Source organism: Manacus candei, unplaced genomic scaffold, assembly GCF_025592945.1.
Source record: "Manacus candei isolate 608988 ecotype Guabito, Panama unplaced genomic scaffold, ASM2559294v1 h1tg000035l, whole genome shotgun sequence".
Taxonomy (NCBI): domain Eukaryota; kingdom Metazoa; phylum Chordata; class Aves; order Passeriformes; family Pipridae; genus Manacus; species Manacus candei.
In genome coordinates, this window is record NW_026138083.1 from 755,373 (window position 1) to 778,296 (window position 22,924).

Sequence of the window (22,924 nt, forward strand, 5' to 3'; positions counted from 1 at the left end):
GTGCTGGGGAGGAGGAGGGCTCAGCTGCTGGGTGACAGCACGGTTACCCAATATTTTATCTGGAAACCAAGGCACAAACTGTTGGAAATGTACCTTCTCCTGGAACCTGGCTCAGCTCAAGACAAATCACTTTTTAGTCACTCCTAGGTTTTTTTTTTCCTCCTCTCAGGCTGCCCACCTCCCCAGTGCAGAGACACATGTGTTACCTGGCCCAGCACCAGCACAGGGGAGGCAGTGCCTGTACAAATCCTGCCAGCTGTCTGACTGGCAGCAGAACTCACCAGCACGGGTGATGGTCACACTGAGCTTACTGGGGAAGTGTAGTGGGGCTTGCACCTTTGCCCAACTAGGCCCCAGTGGTGTTTGTATTTTAAATTTGGATGAGGTGTATTAGTAGGATCAGTTTTCAAAAGTCTTTCATTTTGGGTTGCGCAGGTTTACCCAAAACACCAGAGCCAGAGGAAAAAATGCCTGATTGCACTAATCCATAACAGGGGCTGCTGGGATAATGGAGAGAAGTCAGTGGAGGATCTTCGTGCCAGTGGAGCCTGGGCAGTGTTTAATTGGGCTGGGGAATAGACCCTTGAACAAGTGTGCCTGCCTGCACACTCTGCCCTGCCCTCCGTCCTGGGCAGCGTGGGGGGCTCTGTTTGCTAAAGGAGTCTGTGCTCCAGGCAGTTCATTCCCAACCTTAAATCTCAGTGCCCAACAGCCACAACTGGAGTCACGAGGGTGAGCAGGAATAGCCTTCCAGAAGGGTTGGGAAGGGCATCCCTGGTTAGTTCCCTCTTGGGAAGCTGTCTCGGAGGCTCGTGGCAGCCACAGCCTGGATCATACTGTGGTCTTGTCCAAACCAGAATTCCCCTGGCACTGGCACAGACCCATCTGCTGGTGCAGGAAGTGTTAGAACTGGGTGGTGACAACCCTTTTATTTATACCCACACATAGTGGATGTTAAGGACAAATCTTTCAGCTCCAGTAATTTTACTTCCTTAAAAATTCCCTTTGCAGTTTGTTGCTTTCCAACTGTTTTTTATCTCCCCTTAGATTTTTGTTGCCTTTTGTTGTTGTTGTTGTTGTTGTTATTTTTAAATGAACTTTCCAATGTCATTATTTCCTCGGGGCTGGAGTGAAATGAGAAGGTACCTGAAAGGCTTTCGGGTGCCAACCCAATCATTGAATCCGGCCTTGCTGCCTGCAAATTTCAAAGCTTTAAAGCCTTGAAAAGGGATTCAAGTGGAAGTGGTGACACGTAGCAGCATAAATAATTATCTTTGGGCCCTTTCACCTCTGAATTCTTTTTTTACAGCGTGCAGAACGCGGCCTGAAGAGGTTAATAAACGCGCTGCCGCAGAGTGCTTACAAAATTAATGCAGCTGCCATGGATCCGGGGGGCTCCGTGGGAGTGGGGGTTTGGGGCCTTCCAGCTCTCCCAGAAAATGAAAGAATAAACTTGGTGGTGCTGTGCAGGTGTTGGGCATTTCTGTTCCAGCCTGTGGCCGCACACAGCGGAGCACCCGGATCGGCGTCGCATCCGTATTGTCCCTCTGCACGGGGATTGCTGCTGGCTTTCAAGGATTTTTTTTTTTCCAAGGGATGTAACCAACTCGTTTCCTTTTTTAATTGCCTGCAATCAAACCTGGGAAGGAACCTCCAAGGTTCCCTCCTCGTGCAGGCTGCAGGGAGCCTCCCGGCAGGTTGGGTCGCCGGCTCCGCGGTTCCCGTGGATGTCTCGGCTGCCGTGGGCCGGGGTAAAGATGGATTTCTCTCTGGAAGAGAGGAGAGGCAGCCCCTCTTCCCCTCCCCACCAAAAACACCCCAAGTAAGGGGCAGACAAAGCCTGTCACTGGTGTTGGTGCACCATATTTAGTTTACTTTCTGGTCTCTGCAGTATATCAGGTTTGGAAATTATTTAAGATGCTTCCTGGCGATTCTGTGAAATTTTCCAGTGCATTTTTCACTTGATAGTTGATGCCTCAAATGCCTAAATTTAAGTACAAAAATAAATCTCATTTGGAGTGATTTCCAGAGTGGGATTTAGGTCTCTTTGGCCTACTATTAAAGTGCGAATGAATCTGGAAAATGCTACTTCTGTAAAAAATACAGTTTTCATTTTTTTTTTCCCTTAAAATACTTCCGTACACTTAAGTATTTTAAGGAAAAAAAAAAAAAAAAAAGAAACTGTGTTTGTCTACCCTGAGTGTGAGATACCCCACTTGCCACTCTCTGCCTGGGGCTCTAAAAGCAAAGCACACCCAGAGGTGTCACTGCTGGGAAGTCCCTTGGCTTTGGGTGGGTTTGTTCCCCGGAGCGAAGCCGTGGCCGGTGCTGTGCAGCCGCGCTCCCCTCCGGGGGTTCAGCCCTGCCTGTGTTTCCTGGGAGAGCTGTTGGATGTCCAGCCCTGTAGCCGTGGTGGAGGGGGTTTGGTACCTCTCTGTACAGGGGATGTGGAGGGTGCATTGTTCCAGTCCCGAGTGGCGCCTCGAGCTCTCCCAACTTGTTTACTTGTGGTGTTAATCCAAAAAATAAATGCTTGCTTTTGTTTGTTTGCTTGCAGGCGTACGGCCCCGGGAGGCCCTACCCGCTCCCTCCTCCCGCAGGAAGGTACAACTGGAATTAGCTCCTGGCTTCTATTTTTTTTTTTTTTTTTTTTTCTTGTTAAACGTAGGAAACGTCCGGATTTTTTTTTTTTTTCGCTTTTTGTTCTTTCCATTATTTTGTGGGGGAGAGGGGGGGAAAAAGTTTTTAAACTTGTTTAAAATGTGCACATTTCTTATGGACCTGGTGCTGATGATTTTCTGGGAGGGGGGGGGCCGTGTGGCTGGGGAGCGGCGGGTTGTGGAGCAGCTCGGGAGCCGCTGGAGGAGGTGGAGGTGCTGCGCTGTCTTCCTTACTTATCCGAGCCGTGCCCGTCACTCCGGACTCCAAACATCCCTTACTCCTCTCACGAGAGCCTGAAAAACAGCCGTGGAGTTTTAAAGAATGCCCAGAAATGGGATTTGATGGACTCCTGGGGCGCAGCCGGCGGCGCTGGAACACGTGGCCCTCGCCGGTCCCGGTCGGATGTTGGTCGGATGTTCCTTCAGTGTCTCGCAGAGGGGCGGATTTTTTTGGGACTTGGAAGTAAAACATTTTGATTTTGCGACGCCTGCCCGTTTCTGGCTTGGTTACTGGGGGCACAGCCGAGCAGGGGAGGTGGATTTGTCTGTTTGATACCTAATTTAAAATAGCCGCGGAAGGGCAGAGATTCCATTCGTTTTTAGCACCTCTTTTAGGGATTTTTCTGTGTGAGTGTACCAAATCGGTAAATATTTTTATTTGCTTTATAAAGTGGCTTTTGAAATTCTGAGCAGCAGCGTGTGGTTAATTTTCAACCCCCTCCAGGCCCTGTTTGTATCTTTCACTTGCACACGCCCGCGTTTATGTTGAATTCTTGGAAAATAATTCTACCCGGCCTCTGTCTTAGCATCGAAAATATTTGTTTAAGCAACAAAACAAACAAACAAAACAAAAAAAAATGAGGAGAGCATCCAGTTCAGCTTTCCCTTTGGATTTTTTCCCTTAAATTCATGTATTGTGTAAACCAGTAAACTTCCCAGCCCTGCTCTCGGCCCCGATGCCACAGTGCTCGGTGCTCCTTCCTTCCAGGGCGCAGGTGTTAATCACCAGCAACCAGGGAAAAGCCCAGACAGACCCGGGTGTAACCTTGGGAGGAAGGAATCATCAACCTGGATTCATTATTTTCAAGTGATTGAGGGTGGAGCAGAATCCTTCGTTGTAATGCAGCGTTCCGGGAGCCGGGAACGGCCTTCTCCCTCGGATGGGGAAAAGATTTGGGGCTCAAAAAAAAAAGTCATTTTGCTTTCTGAGCGGCACAAAACCAGCAGCGAGGGTGAGTTTTTGTGGGAGTGGGGTGGAGGAAGGAGCGGGGTGGGTCGGCCACATGCCCGAGGTGGGATGAACCCGGAATGCCCTCCTGGGCCCTGGGAGCGATGCCTGGAGCAATGTGCTCTCCCAGAGGGTTGGGTTCCTGGGCTCCATGGCCCGGGGTGGGATGCAGGGCCTGACTGTGGAGCAACCCCCTCCTCGGGCTCTGCTTTGGCTGCCTCTGCACCCCAGCTGCTGGTGGGTTTGGGGGTCACCCTGGGACAGCATCCCCGTGGAGCTCCTGAAGCTGCTCTACCTAGAGAGAGAATTTTTTTTCCAGGCTGGAGCTGAGCCTGGCACATCCCCTTGGATTTGACAGAGTTGGAGGGGGAAATCACTCACACCCCAGATGCTCTGAGCTGTCCCCCGTGGGAGCCAGTAGGGAGAAGCACTCCCCTATGGAAAGGGAGAGAGCCTTGGTGGTCCCCGTGTGGCATCTGCCATGAAGGGAAGGGGGGGTCCCTGCCGTTCCCCACCCGGGAGAACACCCCACTTCCCCTCCCGGCTCCCGCATGGGCCTTGGGAAGGGGTCTGGGAGCCGGTCCGTGGTCTGGCAGAGGCTGAAATCCCTGTTTTCCACCCCAGAATCGTTCCCTCACGGCACAGCCGGGAGCGGTGCGGGCTCTGGCACTGCCCGGGGCTGGGGAGCCCCTGCCCGGGCCGGGGTCCAGCGGGTCCCCCGAGGATGGGGGAGCCGGGCAGGGGGGGCACGGAATTAAATCCTTGGAGCCTGAGAGGGAGGCGGAAGGAAGGAGCTTTTGGTGTTGTCCATCAGTCCGTACACCGAGAACGAAGCAGCCGACTCGTGAGAACAAGGCTTCCTTTTATTGTTAAAAATAAAATAAAATTAAAATTAAAAATAAAAGAAAGAAAAAATTGCCGGAAACTCCCGAGGAGTGTTTCCCGACGCGCGGGGTTTCCCCGGGAAGAGGCGCGGGGATAAACCCCGCTGTGCCGCGGAGCATCCTCCGGCCCGGCGGCCCCGGCGCTGCGGGGCCCGATCCCCGCCCTCCATCCCGGCGGGAAGCGGGGTCCAGCCCCGGGAATCCCCGGGCTCTCCGTCATCTCCGCGGGTCCCTGAGCTCGTCGGGAGCGGAGCGAAGGGCCGGCGGTTGTGGCGGTTCCGCGGGACGCGCGCCCCGTCCACGCGCGGTCATTCATTTACTGAGCGATATTTAACAACAACAACGAGAAAAACGTTTTTTTGCCCCTTAAATCTGAGCGCCGGCGTTCCAGGGCTCTTCTGCCACGGCTCCCGCCGCCGCCGCCGCCGCCTCTCGAGTCGCGACTGAATTTACCTTCCGATCGGGACAAGAGCGGAATCGCACTTCGGGGCACCCCCGCGAAATTAATTCTGCCGAGATAAGTTGCACTTCAGAAGGTTTATTGTGGCGCTCAGCGGGGCTGTGACGGGACACGCCGGGGCTCCGGGTGCCCCGGGGCTGCCGCAGGAGAGCGGGGCCGGGCCGGGAGCGGAGCCCCGCGGTCCCCCGGCTCCCCCCGCCCCGTCAGGGGCGCTCCCGGGCGGGATGCGGCGGCACGGACGGGACGCGGATCCAGGACCACGCGTGCACACAGACCCTCCACGCACACACGTGCACACGCACACCCTCGGCGCACTCACACACTCACACACGCGCGCGGGGAGCGCCGCGGTCACGCCCGCAGCCCACGCGTGGACGCGCACTCGGCCCCGCTGCGGGGCTGCCGTCGGGGCCGTTTATCCAAAAAACCGGAGAGGCTTTTAAAAAAAAAAAAACCAGAAGGAAGGACGGGAAGGGGCCGGAGAGAGGGGAGCGCGGGGGCCCACGGGCGTCCGTCGGGGTCCCCGCAGGCGCTGGGCCGGCGGGTCCGGTCTCGGAGGGCCGGGGGGTCGCGGGGGGGACACACGGGACACACCGATTACCACGTCCTGCCGTAGAGCAGGTTGGGGCTGACCATGCCGCCGTTGTAGTCGGCGCCGGCCGAGTCCAGGGGGGCGAGGGGGGGCACGGGGCCGTGCAGCGCCGGCGGGCTGGGCGACAGCTCCTCCAGGTCGGCCGCCTGCCCCAGCGAGCCGGGGTGCGGGTGCGCGGCGGGGGCGGCGGGGGCGGCGGCGGGGGGCGCGGGGGCGGCCTGCCCGGGGCCCGGGGTGCCGCTGCCCGGCGGCGGGCAGGGTTTGCCGTCCTTCACCAGCACCGGCACGGCCACGCGGCGCGGCGAGGGCTGCTGGCAGAGGCCGCCGCCGTCGGGGTGCAACTGCTGGGCGGCTGCCTTGTCCTTGGCCTGGCGCTTCATCTTGTAGCGATGGTTCTGGAACCAGATCTTCACCTGGGTCGGGGTGAGGTGGATCAGGCTGGCCAGGTGCTCCCGCTCGGGCGCCGACAGGTACTTCTGCTGCTTGAAGCGCCGCTCCAGCTCGTAGACCTGTGCCTGGGAGAAGAGCACCCTCCTCTTCCTCCGCGGGGCCGCGTGGAGCGGCACGATGGCCTTGGCGCCCTCGGCGATGCCGCTCAGGCCGCCCATCCCGGCCACGTTCATCCCGGCCGACGGGCCCATGAACCTGGAGACTGAGCGGGAGAGGCGGCTCAGCGCCGGCGGCCGCCCCGTCGGGGCCGCGGCTTCCCCCGCCCGCCCCCCGCCGCCGCCCCCCCCGCGCCTCCCCGCGCCCGCACTTACTGCTGGAGTAGCGGGGGTCGCCGCCGGCCCCGTACCAGCCGCCGCCCGCCGCCGCGCCGCCCCGCATCCCCTCGGGGTAGGCGGGCAGCTCGCCCACGTTGCCCAGCCCGCCGTTGCAGTAGCCCCCGACGGCGCCGTGCGGGAACTGCGAGACGCCGTGGGGCATGTGGTAGGCGGCCGCCCCCGCGGGGACGTGCTGCGGGACGGCGGCGGGCGCGGGGGGCACGGGCGCCTGGCGGTAGGGCCCGAGGGGCGCGCCCAGCCCGCCCGCCCCGTCCATGCCGCCGAACTTCTTGTAGCTCTCCTCCATCGGGCTCAGGATGTCGGTGACCGAGAAGGGCGTCGTGTGTTTGGGGCTCAGCGACATGGCGCGGCGGGGCGGGACGCGACGGGGCGGGCCTGGCCGGGCCGGGCGCTGCCGCCGGCACCGGCGAGCCGTCCGCGGCGGCCACCAGCCCCGGGCGCCGGTAGCTCGCCGGTTCTTTTAGCCCGGAGCCGGGTTTACGCCAGACGCGGGGGGGCGGAGCGGCGGCGGGCGGCCCCGGCCCCTCCCCGCCTCCCGCCGCCCCCCGGCCCCGGCCCCCTCCTCCCGGCCATTGTCCTGCGCCCGCCCGACGGCTCTTAAGCCCGGCCACCCCGGGGCAGCGCCGGAGCGGCTCCGAGCGGCCCCGCCGCCCTCGCCCGTAAGTACCTGCCCGTTCCCGCGGCCCCTCGTCCCGACCCCGTCCCGCGGTGCGCGGCGACCCCCGGGCAAACCGTCCCGGAGCAGCGCGACGGCCGCGGCCCCGGCCCCGACGGCAGGAGCCGGGACACCCTCTCCCCTCTTTCCGGGCCGGTGCCCCGGGGGTGCGCGGCTCCCGCCCGGCCCCTGCCCCTCGGCAGCGCTGCCTCGGGGTGCGGAGCCGGCGGGGACCCCCGCGGCGCCGGGGCCCCTTTAGGGCTGGCGCTTCGTTTGCATCTGTGGTTTGGGATTTTTTTCGGTCGTTGTTCGTTCGTTCGTTGGTTTTGCGACAACGAAACGCTCCCCCGGGTCAGCCCGAGCCCGCGGGCGAGGGTCGGGCCGGGTGCGGGACGCGCCCCTCCCGCCCCGAGGGGCGGCTGCCGGGGCTCCCGCGGGGGGACCCCGCGCCCGTCGAGGGGCAGCGGCTGCGGGGGCTCCTGCCCGTCCCCGCCGCTCCCGGCGGGCAGGGGAGGCTGAGTGGAGTCTCTGACAGGCTGAGAGGACGCGGCGCAACCAGACTCCGAGGCCAAACCTTCCCCTGGCCCCCCGGGCCGGGCACCGCCGCGACGGGTCGGCCCGAGCCCGCGCGTCCGTGCGCGAGCAGATGCGCTGTGTGCGCGCTCCCGCCGCACCCGACCCGGGCGGGGGGACCGCGGGGCTGCGCTTTATCGGCAAATGGATCAAACTCGGTGTGTGCCAGCAGCAGCATCCGCACCTCCCTCCCGGGTGGGCACCCGCTCCCGGGCTGATCCTGGGGTTTGTCCCTCCGGCCACCTCCCTTGTCCCCCTCTGCTCCGTTTGGGAGCCAGGGCTATCCCGCACCTCCGGACCAGACCCTTCCCTTCCCCTCTCAAACCCGACCCTTTCCCTGATCCCTCTGGAGGCAAAGCACCTGCAGATCTGGCGTGATTATGAAAAATGAAAGACAGAAGATCAGAGCGAGGACAGCTCTGCTTCTTGAAGTTTGTGCTCCTCCCTCAGACCCTGAGATCGATCCCGGTGAGGGGCAGGAGTTGAACATGTCCCCAGTCTCCATGTGCTGCTGCCCAAATCCCCTGCTCCCGCCAGTTTTATTCAGGTGCAATTTTCCCACAGTTCGGGCAGAATTCCTGGCACCTACATCCTTTTTCTCTGAGCCCGTTTTCCCGTTACCTGCTTAAAAAAAAAAAAATTAAAAAATGAAACCCCCTCGACGTTGCTGTGGGAGCAGTGCAGGGGCTGCTGCCACCCCTGTCCCGAAGGTGACCCACTGATGGGCATCCATGGGGAGGGGACACAGCTCTGGCTGCTGTCCCTGGGGTTGGGGCCCACAGCAGAGCCCCCAGTGCCCACCAGCCCAGGTACTTCTGTCACCAACTGCTCTCTGAGCTGCTGAGCAGTGTCTGAGCCCAGCTCTTACTTCCCCAGAGTCTTCCTCAGGAGGCTGACGGTTGTACTCCTATTTTATTTCATTTTTTTTTTCCCTGGAGTTTTCCATCCCTTTTAGAGCGGGTCTCCCCCTGGATAGAACTCACGCTCCAGGAAGGAGCTGCTGAAATCTCCATCCTCCCCGGGCACAGCAGTGCCCTTTTGTTGTCAGGGCAGGTGGCATTGCCCCCAGATGGGGATCAGGCTCAAGCCCCCCTGGCCTGACAGGAGGAGAGGGGGGACCCCACTCAGCCCTGCAGGGAGAGAGCCCTGGGGTCAACCTGCAGCTTGGCAAACCAGGGACCCTGGAGCACCCCCAGCCCTGAGCAGCTGAGACCCCCGGGAGCTGGATGGGTGGATGGGTGGATGGATGGATGGATGAATGGATGGATGGATGGACGGATGGATGGACGGATGCAGAAGCTGAAGAAGCAGAATGTGGTGTCCCTGCTTCTCTCTGGGAGGAGGGAGGCTGCTCCTGGTGGTGTAGGGATGATTCCCTGCGATCCACTGGGGCAGGGAGGAAGTTCAGGATCTCACCGTGGCCTCAGTGCTGCTCTGGTGACAAACCAGATGGAAATAAGGCGGAAGGCTGAGTGGGACTGGCCCTGTTTACGTCAGACTGGCCCCGTAACCTGGGATTTTGGGATCTGGCACGGGCGAGGTGGCTCATGAGGGCTCAGGTGGTGGGCATGGTGCCAGTGCCTGCGGCCTCTGCTTTTGGAACTGGGGACCTTGTGCACAGGGAGTGAAATCCAAGGGCCTGCCCTAGGACAGCAGCCCAGGAAGGGGGAGCCAGCAGGAAAAGGACCCTGCCCATGATGGCCAAACTCCTGTGAGTGCAGCTGGGATGAGGAGCCATGCAGGACGTCCTCAGGGATGGGGCTGTGGCACTGAGCCCCCAGAACACTCCTCACCCCCATCCCGGGGGCAGAGGCCGCTCATCCCCCTCCTGGGGCCCAAGGGGAAGCACAGCCTGGGGTGAGCTGGTAGGAGTGCAGCCAAAAAAAACCCCTCACTGCTGCTTTGCACTGAAAACACCCTGGAATTTTTCCCACATCAGTAATATGGTGTTTTGGATAAAAAGTGTAACAGTGCAGTGAAGGCTTTCACCAATTCCCAAACTTCCCTGGGATGGAGCCTTTTGGCAGGGTCGGGGTCAAACACTTGTTCCCCACTGAAGTGACGGACTGAGCAGGTTTTTCCTTTTTCTGTTTGGCTGTGGCAGAAACCCAAGGAACTCCTTTGTTCCAGTTCAACTTCAGGGACTGGGTTTTCTGAGGGAAAGATGTTCCATTTCCTTAGGAGCGTGTGTAAAGAAAATCCCACCGACGTGGCAAACGCCCCACGAGAAAACCCCAACCTTAAAATCCTCCTCACTTACACAATGTATGTTTTTTGTTACCTGGAGGTGCCACACAAAACTGGACCACATCCTTCCCTATCCTGGGAAGATCAAACTGTGGATTCCAAGCTCAGCAGTTTAAAAGCAGATTTAAAAAGAAGGAAAAAAAGGTAGGAAATGCAAGGAGGCTGTCGGCAACAGGAAAGCAACCACCAAGAAGCCAAACTATCGGGTTTTATTTTTGTGAGAGATTTTTTTCCCTGCCCCCTGATTACCCCCGTTCCGCGGAAGGTCGTTCGGATTCCGGGCTGCCGAGTGCAGATGTTATTTCAGAGCCCGGCTCGTCTCCCTGATAATAATGACATATTTGGGCTCATTTCCACACGTTAAGTTGTTCCTGCTATTTGAGCCCGTGCCTGTGGCGGCGAAGGTGTTGACCTTGGAGAGGCACAATTGACACGGAGATGGAGGCTGATTTTTGGCGGGGCGTTTTTCAATAATCCAGTATAAATGCTAATTTATCTCCACGGCAGCTTCCACCAAAAGCGATGGTTTCTCCCAAATAATCAGCGCCAGCCTCTCCCTGCGCTGTGATCGCAGCCGAGGGCGGTTTTGCCTTGATTCGGCTCTTACCGGTAATTTGCAGAGATTAAAAGGGTCTTGGAAACGGAGGCTTAAGGAATTGCTTTCTGAAGGCGTCGCGAGACTGGAAAAGGAACCCGGGGTTTCCAGCCCACTCTAAAATGATTTCCACGCAAAGCCCGGAATTAGGAGCCCGGAGTGTCGCTAAGGGGGCTGTTCGCAGGGAAGGGACGGGGTTACCACAGTGCGGGGACAGCTCCGCTCCCGCCGCGGCGCCGGCCGGGCCTCCTGCAGGGCCACCTCTCTCCTTCCAGGGAGATCGAGCACCTCACAAGTAGCTGTGCACAGGAATTGTTGCTCCCGGGGTCGGTGCTTGCGGCAGGAATGCCCGGCAGGAATGCCCGGCAGGAATGCCCGGCAGGAATGCCCGGCAGTGCCACCGCAGGGCACGGCCGCGCCAGGAGATCTTGTTGCAGGTTTGGAGGGTCACTTACACCAAGGCCAGGCTTAGGGGGATGTTGTTGTCCCTGCACCCAACATCTGTCCAGCCCTAGGGTTCCCTCCCCCCTGCCCCTCTTTATTCCATGACATTATTACCGGGCAGTGTGTTCCCTTGCCCTGTAGTTTTTCCCTTTCGGGATAAAACCCCCACAATAAATGTATCGGTATTCTCAAATTCTTCCCTGAAAGTCCTGCTTGCCAAATGGACTTTTATCCCTTGGAGGTCTTTCCCTGAAGAGCCCTTCTGGCCCTTTTCCCAGCACCCTCAGCAGGCAGGATGCAAATGTTTCATGTTAGGCTGAAATCACGCCCCAATCCCCTGGTTATTCATCCCACCACCTTGCAGAGCAAGGACACGTTCCTCTGGCTGGCTGTGCCTGCCCCCTCCTCCTGGCAGCCTGGGGCAGTGCCTCCCCCACCACCAGGGTGGGTCTGGCTGTGCCTGGGAAGGTCCATCCCTGAAAAGCTCAGGCACACGGATGCTCCCTCTGGCCTCAGGTGGCAGCTCCTGCAGCCGAGGGAGGACAAGCCAGCTTTCCTCCTGCCTGCTGGAGGGGACATTTCCAGCTGCTGAGATCCCAGGTAAATGCCTTGTGTCCTCAGATCCGGCTGGGGAAAGCCTCTGGCAAGAGAAAGGTGTGTGGATGGGAGCAGGGCAGGCTGCAGTGTGGGCAGCATCGCTCCCGCTGCTCACGTGAAATGTCCCGGGCCTGCTTCTAGTTATTGATGCAACAGAAAACATTTCAGTGCTGCATGGAATATTTAGTTAGTCACTCCTAGGAGGTAGTTTCTGCAAGGCCATCAGGCCCTTCAGGCTGGCACCTCGTGCTGCTGGACCACTCCAATGCCCCCAGAGCATCCGTGTGCTCAGCAGTCGGACACCGACTCCCCTGGGCCCTGCTGGTGCCCATCAGCAGGGCTGGCAAACGCCACACAGGTGCCCTTTAAATCTGGTTTATGTACCCAGGGAGGCTGCAGTGAAACATCTTGTGGCTCTTGGTCTGTGGGACAGCCTGGTGTGGAGGTGATCAGAACCCCGGAGAGCCGAGTGCTGGACGGCCAGAGCTGGGAATGACAGGGCAGGGCAAGGCTGAGTCAGCAGGAGCCGGTTACACTGGATTTGTGAAGGATGTGAACCCAAAGAAGATGAGTTCTGCTCTCAAATGGGCACATGGTGGTGGCAGGTGTGTCCCAGGTTCCCTCCACAGAAAACCCCGCTTCTGTAGCCACCTCCACCTGGATCCAAAGCAGCTGCACAGGGAAACCCCCTTTGGGCTGTGTGAGGCTGCAGCAGGATGAATGCCTTGCTGACGCCTTCCCAGCTTTGGGAATAGGCTGCTGCATCCCGAGGAGTGGTGTTCCCAGGCTCAGCTCCGTGCTGTGTGGTACCCTCACGACTGTTGAACAAAACTGAGCCATTATTTTGGGGCTCTCACCTGCAGGAGTCAGCACTTCAGGGGGAAAACCCCTGGAAATGTCACGTTGCTGGAGTGCTGGAACACGCCATGCTTGGAAAAACAGCAGAGCAGAAGGAAAGAGAAGTTTCGTACTTGAACAAAGCACCCAGGCAGATGTTTAAGAGGTGCTGGCCTCTTCCAGATGGTGTTAATAAAAGATTTCATCGGGTTAAAAAAGAGGAAACTTAAGTTAAGGACCTTCTCCTCTGTACCGTGTGCTTTCTCCTCCTCAAGGCCGCCCTTTTTTTCCCCAGCCCGGGTTCCTGCTCCGGCTCATTGTTCCCTCGCCGTGCTGCTGTGCTGTGCAGGCGCTGACCCGGCGGTGTCACGGCTTTCCCCCGAGCTGTTTGTCACCATGGAGTCGTCTCTGCGAGGCAATGGTGGCATTTAAATCACACAAGCCACCCCTGGAAGGCAGCACTGCCCTCCCTAACTGGCAGAGCCGAGCAGGGTGGCGCGGGTGGCACCAGTGCCCGGGGGGCTCCCGGGTGGACGCCTGGCAGGGTGGCTTTCTTCCTCTCTTTGCTCTTTTGCCCTGAAGATCCCCTGCAGGTGGCTGGGGAAGGGAGTGGAGCTGAGGGAGCCGGGTGTGGGAAGAGACACGGACGCCTGTAAGTCCCCCCTTCTTATTTCCTTGCAGGAGTCTGCCCTGCTCCGGAGCCCTTGGGCTGTTCGGGGAGGGAATCGTGCCTGAGCCCTGGGGTTATTTATTTTTAGGGCAGGAACGGTGCCTGGGCTGTTCCATCGTGCTGTGCAGGCTCATGAGGGCAGGGTGGAGGTGTCCCATGCAGAGCTGTCCCGGGCAGGGCTCCAGGTGTGGGGGATAAACTCCCCAGTGCCCAGAAGGTACATCTGCTCAGGGGCAAGGGGAGGGCTGAGAGTCTTCTCAGGGGTGTTTTGGGGGGTTTGCACTTGCCAAAAGGCAATCTTGGTGAGTTTTGATTTATTTTTACATTTGTGTTGCATGTCTGGTGCTGGGTTTGCCTCGGGTCTAACCCCCCCCTCTGCCTGCCTTGATCCCTGGGGAAGCTGGTGACTCTCCGTGCTGCTGAGCTCCTTTTCCATCTCTGGGATGGAATTGCTGCCCGTGGGAGGTGTGGGACAGCTTCAGGTCCGTGTGCCAGCTTCAGGTCCATGTGCCAAGCGTACCCCTGCCCTCACATCCACCCCCTGCAGGGTGGGAGCTGTGGGAGAGGGGCTGGGACCCGGCTGATGGTCACTGCTGGGTCGTGCTCGTTCCTTGGACACCTCCGGGGGTGGGCACTCCACCACCCCCCTGGGCAGCCCCTTCCAGTGCCTGACCACCCCCTCCATGGAGAAATTCCTCCTGCTGCCCAAGCTGCCCCTCCCCTGGCCCAGGGAATGCCCCCCACTCCCCGGGCAGGAGCTGGTGTGAGCTGGTGTGGAGGTCGCGTGGCTTGAATATTTATGGCACCTTTGCTGTGTTCATTCCAGCATTAAACTGCTAATTAATTATGACATTTGTGCTACTTCATTTTTCACTGTGAATCCGCAGAACCTGGCAGGCAGTTAATTAGCTCTCTCTATGCAAAGGATACTAAGGAAAAAAATAATTGCTTGAGGAATCATCGCGGTGTTCTTTCAGAAAGGTCTTACCTACGAGCTGGCTTAGAGCTTGCAGGATTTGCACTTTGAAAGATGCCTCTGTCAAAGGCCAATCCTTTGGAAGAGAGATTTGAAGGAAAAGGTTATCTCGGAGATGTGGCTCGGTGGGTGTTATTTAGTGGTTGTAAGTCCAAGGGAAATCAATTATCTAAACAACTCCCGTTCTGGAATGGATTTCTTTATTCTTCTCTAAATATGTACTCATCTTTGTGTGCCTATTGATGTGTGCAGCCAGCAAACCTGAGACCGTGGCAGCAGCTCTGTCCTCCCTGGGCTTCTCTCAGCTCCTGCCTGGGGAGGGTGAGGGGCTTCCCCAGCCTTTTGTCTATTTAAAAACACAATTTATATTGAAAAAGGAGCTGGGGGGGGGGGGGATGGAAGCCCCCAGTTTTACACACCCAACTTCTCTTCCCAAATGTGTGTGGATTCCAGGGACACACCAGCCTGTCAGACCCCTTGAGGGACTTGGTGGCACCACTGAAAGTGCTCTTGGGGTGGTGCTTGTGGTGCCTCCTGCCTGTGGGGTTGCTTGGTCTTCAGTTCTTGCTGCTGTTGGGGGGCATTTGCACCCAAAAAAACCCCAAACACTCAGAGGGTTTGGCAGCACATCCACCTGGAGCAGGACGCCGGGGCAGCTGCTTCTCTGCTTTTTCCCATCTTTGCTGCTTTTTGGACAAGGTGATCTCTCAGGTCCCTTCAAACCCAAACCATTCCATGACTCTATCACAGATTTTCCATCCCCGCTGTCGCTCCAGGCATCGCTCTCCCCGTTTGCTGGCTCCTGTAACAAGGACAGGCCCGTGACCGCCGCGGGCTCCTCGGGACAAGGAGCAGGTTTTTTATTTTGGGACGACAAAGGCAACGAGGAAAACGGAATAATGAAAATGGTATTTGTGCCTGCAGGGATAAACAGGCATTTTCTTAACCAGATTGGAACCTCCGGCAGGTCTCTCGCCCTCCGCTCCCCCAGCAAGAAACTTGTTTTATTAGCAGGTAGTTCCATGTTGAGGTTGCCACAGGAGCATTACAGTAATGGAGTTGACATCTATATAATGGAGTTGACATTTTATTCAAAAGGGAAAAGAAAAAACCTTAACAAACAGGGCTTCCCTCCCCCCCCTTCCTTTGGTTCTGTATTTCGCTGTCATTGATCGTGTGTCGAGCCACAAACTTCGAGCAGCCGCCCGTGCTGGCAATTTAATAAAATTTCATACAACAGGAGGTGCTTCAGGAATGCTGGTGGGATAATCAGCCTGCTGCAAACTTGAACTTTGCTGAGAAATCAAGGCAATAGCTTTGTTCGGCAGCAAATCACAGCGATTTGAATCGGTTCTTGCCAGCGAGCTCGTGGCGGCTGTTCCACGCTGCATTCCAGCTCGGGCTCAGTGCTCTCAGCCAGGAGGCTGGGACAGGGCTGCCTTCCTCAGCCAGCACTAGCTGGGGATGCTGGGACAAGCTGTGTGTTGGGTTGGCATCGAATTGGGCTGGGTTGGAAAGGAAATCTTTCCTGTGCCAGATTCGTTAGAGCAGGTTTAGGACAGGAGGGACAAACAAGCCCGGCTGGGCCTGTGAAGGTGAAAGAAGGTGCCAGAGCACGATGCCAACTGGACTGTGGAAAAAAAAGATGGGAAATGGAAGCACCAAATCATCCTCAGTCTATAAGGCACCTATAGCCATTCCTCAGGGTGGAAAATGAGCCGTTTGGGGGTTGCAGCCCTGATTTGGGCGAGCAGGCAGTGGCAGTGACCTGCAGTTCTCCTCTCTGCTGGCACTGCCCTGCTTGTCGGGTATTCTGGGCACAGCAAAAGGATCACTCAGGAAAAACACGAGCTCCCTCCCAAAATGCTTTTGGAAAGTAGTATCTTTTTAATCAACTAAAGTTAAAAGTCCCTTGGTGGGTCTGCTCTTCCCCCTGGTCTGTAATTTAAGTCACACACCTCTCTGTTTCCCTCCTGACGACTCGGCTGCTGCAGCCCATTGACATTTGTGTTTCTGATGTAATAATCAAATGCTAAAACACAGAGATTACATTTGGATCAACACATTTGGTTCTTAAACCCCGAAAGTAATTATCTTTTCTCATCTACAACGAATGGAAATGTTATTCTATTAACCATTAAGCAGCTCTATTGCCTGAACACCGGCCGGTGGCACCGCTGGGGATCCCACTCGCTGCCTCCATAGGCTTTAACCTCACAGGTTTTCCCACAGCTGGAAACTTTCTGGGGAGCTGTGGGCGATCCTGGCTCGGGAACTGATGGCCTGGATGGACATCTGCTTGAAATGACGGCGAAATCCCTTTGGTTTCACCTGGGAAGGGGCCTTGAAGGAAGGCACCTTGCTGGAGCCTGAACTGACGGGTGCTGCCTGGCTCTCAGGGCTGGGGTTCCCCACGGGCATCCCTGTGGAGCAGGGCTGGGATCGAGGCCCCCCGAGGATCCCGTGGAGCACGTTGGACATGAGGAAATCGTGTGAGTCGGCAGAGAAGTCAATAAGGGTGCGAGTCTGAAGTGGAACTTAAGCTCACGGCTGAAAACACTTTGAAAAGCACTGGCCACAATTAAGCACTTAATCAGGAGAGAGCTGCAATTTTCTGAGGCTCCGAGGACAGAAATCACAAAGTACAGATCCAGAGATAGGAAGGAAAATGTCTCTTTGGCAATTAAGACCCGTGCTGCTCAGGGGCTGGAAACGGTGTCGCTGAGTGACTTTTTGTTGCACAATTGGTACACTGAATTATCACAAACGTGAGCCGTTGTGCCTGAGCTGCCACTCGAGGAGCGAAACTGCCCCTCCCGTGCAATCGTTACTCTGTGAGCCGGCTCCTGCTTTCCCTTCTTTAAAATAACAGTGCAAATTGTCTCCTTCTCCTCCCCCAGGAAATGAGGTGCTGGCCGAAGGACCCCTGCAGGCATTCCAAGGATAAGAGGCTTCCCAGGCAGAGTTCTGGCCGCACACAGATGCAACCCCCGCCCCGGAGAGGAGATGCAAAGGCCCCGAGGAAGGTGCTGCTCCCACAGGATGTCCTGGGGCACCTGCCTGTCGTGGGGTACCTGTCGGAGGCCCTGGTCCTGTGGGGGAAGAAAGACACACGACACACACACACCAGGATGAAGAGACACACACTAGGATGAAAAGCCAGAGAGATGTCTGCCTGCTCAGCGCAGCAGGCAGCTTTTTATTCAGGTCTCCCCACTTCTACTTTCCCACACACACAACACAAACATATTCCCACAAAACCACCGAGGAATGTCGCACCTGCACTTCAGCCAAGCAGATTCAGCCCTGTACTCCTTACAACTCAAGGCTGTGTCCATGGGAACTATCTAATTAGCTCCACTGCTCCCATGGAAAACGGCCCAACACTTTGTAACATTCCAAACCCCTCAAACTTCAGTTGTGGGGCCGTGACTTCACCCCACACCTGCCCCGCTGGTTCTGGCGTTTTGGGGCTGGTTCCTCCTCTGTGCTTCCCCCCGCGGGTGGATGTGGGTGGGGATGGGTCGATGCTCTCCCCGCTCCGGCTTTTGCCTGCCGGGGGAGCTGTTCTGTGACAGAACTGCCGCAGCCCCAGCTCTGTGTGTGAGTGTCTCTGCCCTCACCCTCTGCAACCCCAGCCCGTCCCCAGCAGACCTGTGCTGGGGCAGTGCTCGGTGCTGTGCCTGCTGCTCTCCCCACTCGCTGCACACTCGATTCCAGACGACGTTGTCGAGGTTCCTTGTAGATATTTTACTTTTTATTAGAACTGTGGCTTGTCAGAACTCCTCGTTGCTTCTCCAGATGCCAATAAACACGAAGCCAATCTCCACCAACGTGGCTCATCTTCCTTGGAGAACCTGATTCAGTGTCTCCCGCAGTCAATGTGAGTCTTTCCACTGTTTCCAGTGGGTGTCAAGTCCAGCTCTTGTTTAGGCTGAGATGGCAGGCGCCGGCTCTGAATGGGCTTTGAGTGCTGTACACGGAGCACGAGGGGATCCTTGTTCATCTCAAGTCCCCCAAGAGCTCTCCTAGCAGCGATGGTGAACTCATCCCAAATAAATTCAGATGAAACCCTTGTGTCGCACGGCGTTATATTTTGGGTTTGAAGGGGCGCAGACAAAACCTGGATTGCTGTGACTGCAATTGTCTCTGAGAGCTCTGCGGTTTTGTGCAGGCAGTTTAGGAGGTGGAGAAGGCTGGAGTGGTGTGTATGGTTTCTTAAAGGCTGAGAATATTGATAAACTTCATGGCAAACCGGGTAGTTGAAATATTTTTAGTTCCTCCACTGTGGTGTTTGTTCCCAAAGGTTCACAGAGCAGCACTAACACAGCCAGTGGAGCAGCTAAGGGTGGCTTTTATCCTCTGCTGACTAGCACGCTGCAGCCAGATGGAATGGAATAAATCTCTTCTTACACACAACCAAGCCAAAACAAATATTATGCAATGATTAAGTGGCAACCCAAACAGAAGCAGGCGTCCTGTGGGCTGAAACAGGAAATCTTGGGTTACAAAACTCAAGATATGTGAATTTAATTTGATTATATGTTTGATGGCTATCTGGAGTGGGCCATGAATAATTGATGAAAACTAGAAAAGCTGCTGTTTGCCTTTAAAATCAAGCTGAAGAAAGTAGGAGCTGAGTGTTTAGGAGCATGATTACTGTTTGCATGGGTCACGTGAGGGGTCCCCGCTGTCCCTGGTGGTGACCAGCAGCAGGAGCTGATGGAAGGGCAAATGTGGAATTCTCCCTGTCTGGCTGCATTAGTGATTTAGCATCAATTAAGCGAGGAGGAGGAACAGCAAAGTTCTTCAGCTCCTCTGGGGCTGAGCCGGAGCAGGAACCTCCTGAAACTCTGGTAGGTGCTGTTTTCTGCCTTCACCTGGTGCAGAGTGGGAGCAGAACCTGATGCTGGGACTAAACTTAAGGTTGGAAAAGACCCCCAAGTTCACCAAGTCCAACTCCTCGTGCTCTGCAGCTCCAAGTGTCCCTCCAGAAGATGCAACAACCTGAACTTTGCTGGTGGTGCCACTGAAACCCGGGTCCTTCCCACTTCATTCCAGCTGGCAGAGGGCAGCCCTGGGGTAGATTTTAGGAGGAGGTTCTCGGCTGTGGGGCTGGTGAGGCGCTGGCAGAGGTTGTCCAGGTGCTCCACATCCTCACTCACCACGGAGGGGGCTGCAGTGCCAGGGGTTACCCAGCAGGGAGTCCTTGCTGCTGCAAGGAGATAAAGGTAGAAGAGGGAAGACGGGTAAACATTCTTAAAACAAAATTATCATAAAACTTGGATTTATTCCGGGCGTTGGAAGGAGAAAACAGCCAAAGGCAGGAGGGGAGGGAGAAAGCTTTGGTTGCTTCAGGAAGCTGAGGGGAGTTGTGCAGAGTGTTGTTCCAGAGGTGTGACCTGTGCAGGTGTGTGGAGAAGGGAATGAGCTGCTCTCAGCTGAGGTGAGTGTTAAACCCCACAGGCTCTCATGGAGACATTCCAGCACCCACACACCCGAGATCCGACCTCAGCTGCGTCCCAGGGAGACGTGAGCAAGGGGGGGAACAAAAGCCTGTCTTCAGAATACTTTAAACTTCTTAACCCAGGTGCCAAGCACAGGTAGAAACGAAACAGCAGCCCGAGGATCTCAGGTAGAAACCAAACAAATGGACTAGATGTGGGAAAACAGCCTGGCCTTGTTCACTGCTTTGCTCCAGCCAAAGGAGGAGAGAGGTTAACAATGATTACTCTTGGGTTCCTATTTGGATACTTCCACAATGGCATAACAGCCAAATGGAAAGTCTGGACTAATTTAGGCTGGTTTTATGAGAGTGGCAAAAAAAATTATTGTGTGTTAGGCCAGATGGCTTAAAACAGGCCACTGAGTTGATTTATTCCTTTGCAGATGCTGGGGTAGCCAGGAAAAAAAAATCCAAAAGATTTTCAAAGTTTTCCAAAAGCAAAGGGGTTCTTTGATGAGGTTAACTGGTGTCTCTGGGCTCTGGTGGGGTTGAGATAAACTGGAGGTGGGCTCATACATACCAGTGTAGAAGCAGCTGGATGTTCACAGGTGTTTTCTCAGAGTTGATGTGCCACTGCCATAACACTTCATCAAATCCCTTCTGAAAATTTATGCTTGCACTGAAGACACCACTACCACGGTGTCGTGGTCGTGTGGACCAGCTGGCAGCCACTGATTTGGTACCAGTGTGGTCCCCAGTGAGCTTGGGCAGCCCAAATTTTGACCAGGTTTCTGTCAGACAGGAGCACACAGCACTGGGGCTGCTGTTTAATAATTAGGTTTTTATTATTTACAGGTTGCAAACACAGAAGCACTTGGTTCAAGATGAAGGGAGAAGAAGAAAAAAATTATCCTGAATGTCCTGGACTGAAATAAGGCAAAATGTCCTGGTTACTTTCAATATTACCATTTCTTTGTCTTTTTAGGTCCATTCTGTAATCCATCTGTCTTTACTGATTTATTTTTCCCAGGACTTTATATCAGAAGGGGGGTTGTATCTCCTGTGTTTGGGCAGTGCCCAGCACAGGATGCCCCAGGAGGGGATTGGGTACAGAGTGAGTGATCATTCCTCCTTCTCTTCTCCTTCCCTCCTCACCCCCATCAGCTCGATTTGCTCTGTGTTGGCTCTGGCTTGAGTTTTATTTTTGCCTCGTTCAGAAACACTTCCCTTAAGAGAACCAAAACACAGAAAGCTGGGGATGCTTCCATTGCCTTTTTCCCCCACAATATGGAGTTTTAAGTGGCCTCACTCGAGAGGGACCAATCAAGTCTCCGCCTGAGAACCTCAGCAAACAGCTGCCACCCCAAGTCACCACTAATGACAACATCGAATCCTCCTTTGTCGTGGGTTTTCATCCAGCTGTTCCCTAACTCTGAAAGGGACCATCAAAGGCAGGTTCTGTGCTTATCCATCACTTACAAAGCGTCCCCCGTAAGCCATGAGTGAGTTTTTCTTTTGCCCTTCAAAGCCTTTGTCTCTGGAAATCAGTGGGGAGGATGGAACGAGCTGGAATCCATCCTAGATTGATGAGGTGCCTGGCACTGCCAGCACCCCTTCCCTTCCCAAACCTTCCCTTTCCCTTTCCCTTTCCCTTTCCCTTTCCCTTTCCCTTTCCCTTTCCCTTTCCCTTTCCCTTTCCCTTTCCCTTTCCCTTCCTCACCCATCAGCGTGGCGGTGACTGGTCTGATGGGCAGCCACTGCCTCTCTCCACCTGGGAGAAAGGCAGTGTGGGAATTCCAACCCCCCTTGGATACCCGTGGTGAGTGCTGAGCTCTGCAGACACCTCGGCAAAGGTGACACCTCATTTCACCCCTGGGGCAGAGTGAGGCTGGGGTAGGAGCCACTTGTTTGGGATAAAATGAGTCTCCTGGGATCACCCCACGAGCTGTGCCTTACACCTGGCTCGGTTCTCAGGGCCATTGTGGGATTTTGAGAATATACCTGGGCAAGGAACCTCAAGGGTTGCTCCCCTGAAAGCACAGGTTTCAGGCTGATTCCTGCCACGTTCTCTGAATTAATCCCGTTCCTGCTCCTCTGTAGGCTGTGGAAGGAAAGCTGCAGCACAGACTGGACTTCCTGAACCACTGGAGCGGTTGTGGAAGTGTGAAGGGGAGGAGGAGGAATAAGCAAACCCATCAACCACACATGACATGAGGTGTTCCTGCAGCAGGGAACCCCCTGCCCCAACTCCATGGCTCTGCCTGGAGGGGGCTGCCCCAAACAGGGCTGGGAACTTGCTTTACCCTGGGAGACGTGGTGCCAAACCCTCCCCTGTGGTGTGGCAGGGGACAGGGACAGGACTGATACGAGAATATGAAGGATTTAAGGCCATTTTTATAAAAAACATATTGAGGCTGAATCACCTGGTCTGATCTTGGGTAAAGAACCATGTGTGGTTTTGTCTTTTTCAGGAGTCAGTGACTTTCAAGCTTTTATGGGACAACTTTAACTGAAGAGGGAGGGAAATAGCGTCTGAGTAAGAAAACAGCTGAGAAGCTTCACAACTGGGGAAGACTGGCAGGGATTTATTTTTAGAATCCTGAACAACTGGAGATGAACTATTTTCCTTCAGACACCTCTTTCTGGCAAGACATTTGTGACACATCCCACGGGCTGGGGGGAGAGAACTGCTCCATCTCTGCACATCAGGAGACACAATCACTTTTTAAAGCTGTTCCCCCTCCCCGAAATAGTTGAGCCTGTTCAGCCAGACCCAGGCTGAGGCAGTGACAGCATGATTTGACACAATTTATTCTGAGCAAGCTTTGCTTGCAGTTTTTATCTCACGGATAACTTTCTCCCTGAAATGGTGCTAAATCCCATGAAAAGCAGCAGATCCCTATGCAGGATCAAGGGACTCTGTTTGTTTAAGTGAATCTCTAACAATTCCAGACAGGTTTGTCTGAGCTCTTGGATGTTTTCTGTTGAGAGTGTGGACGTGATTCCTCGCGGTTAAATCCCAAATACATAAGTGGAACAAGGGACCATCACACACACCCCACTCCAGCTGCTCAAACCTTTGTATGGACCAATAAAATATGTTAAGACAGAGTCTGATTTTTGTGGCTGGTGAGACTTGTGGAGCCTTTGGGAGGGATGGATGCTGCACCCAAACTATAACCCACTCTGAAGGCTTAAATTCTTCTTTTTGTTGTTTTTCCAACTAAATGCTTGTTCTCTGCACCTGGAGCATCCCAGGTGCTCTGAGCCTGCTG

At 55.8% G+C, this 22,924-nt stretch overlaps 2 protein-coding genes and 1 long non-coding RNA gene across 3 annotated transcripts in view; 2 read left to right on the forward strand and 1 right to left on the reverse strand.

The window, feature by feature from the left end:
* XRN2 (5'-3' exoribonuclease 2) overlaps positions 1–3,349 on the forward strand; it is a 36,572-nt gene extending 33,223 nt beyond the window's left edge. The window contains exon 30 of the mRNA XM_051792917.1: positions 2,558–3,349. Coding sequence (XP_051648877.1) covers positions 2,558–2,620 — 63 coding nt within the window. The 3' untranslated portion in view covers positions 2,621–3,349. The remainder of the gene's footprint in view (positions 1–2,557) is intronic.
* Positions 3,350–4,598: 1,249 nt separating this feature from the next.
* On the reverse strand, positions 4,599–7,011 carry NKX2-4 (NK2 homeobox 4). The gene is made up of 4 exons (XM_051792921.1): positions 6,586–7,011; positions 6,013–6,476; positions 5,827–5,970; positions 4,599–5,281 (listed from the first exon to the last, which is right to left on the reverse strand). Exons 1-3 carry the CDS (start codon positions 6,950–6,952, stop codon positions 5,830–5,832), a joined length of 972 nt encoding a protein of 323 aa, XP_051648881.1. The 5' UTR covers positions 6,953–7,011; the 3' UTR covers positions 4,599–5,281; positions 5,827–5,829.
* A 6,013-nt stretch (positions 7,012–13,024) lies between these two features.
* Positions 13,025–22,345, forward strand: LOC127473396 (uncharacterized). Its single transcript, XR_007905442.1, has 3 exons — positions 13,025–13,209; positions 20,505–20,592; positions 22,121–22,345. It is a non-coding gene; the product is annotated as an uncharacterized LOC127473396 (long non-coding RNA).
* Positions 22,346–22,924: the final 579 nt, after the last annotated feature.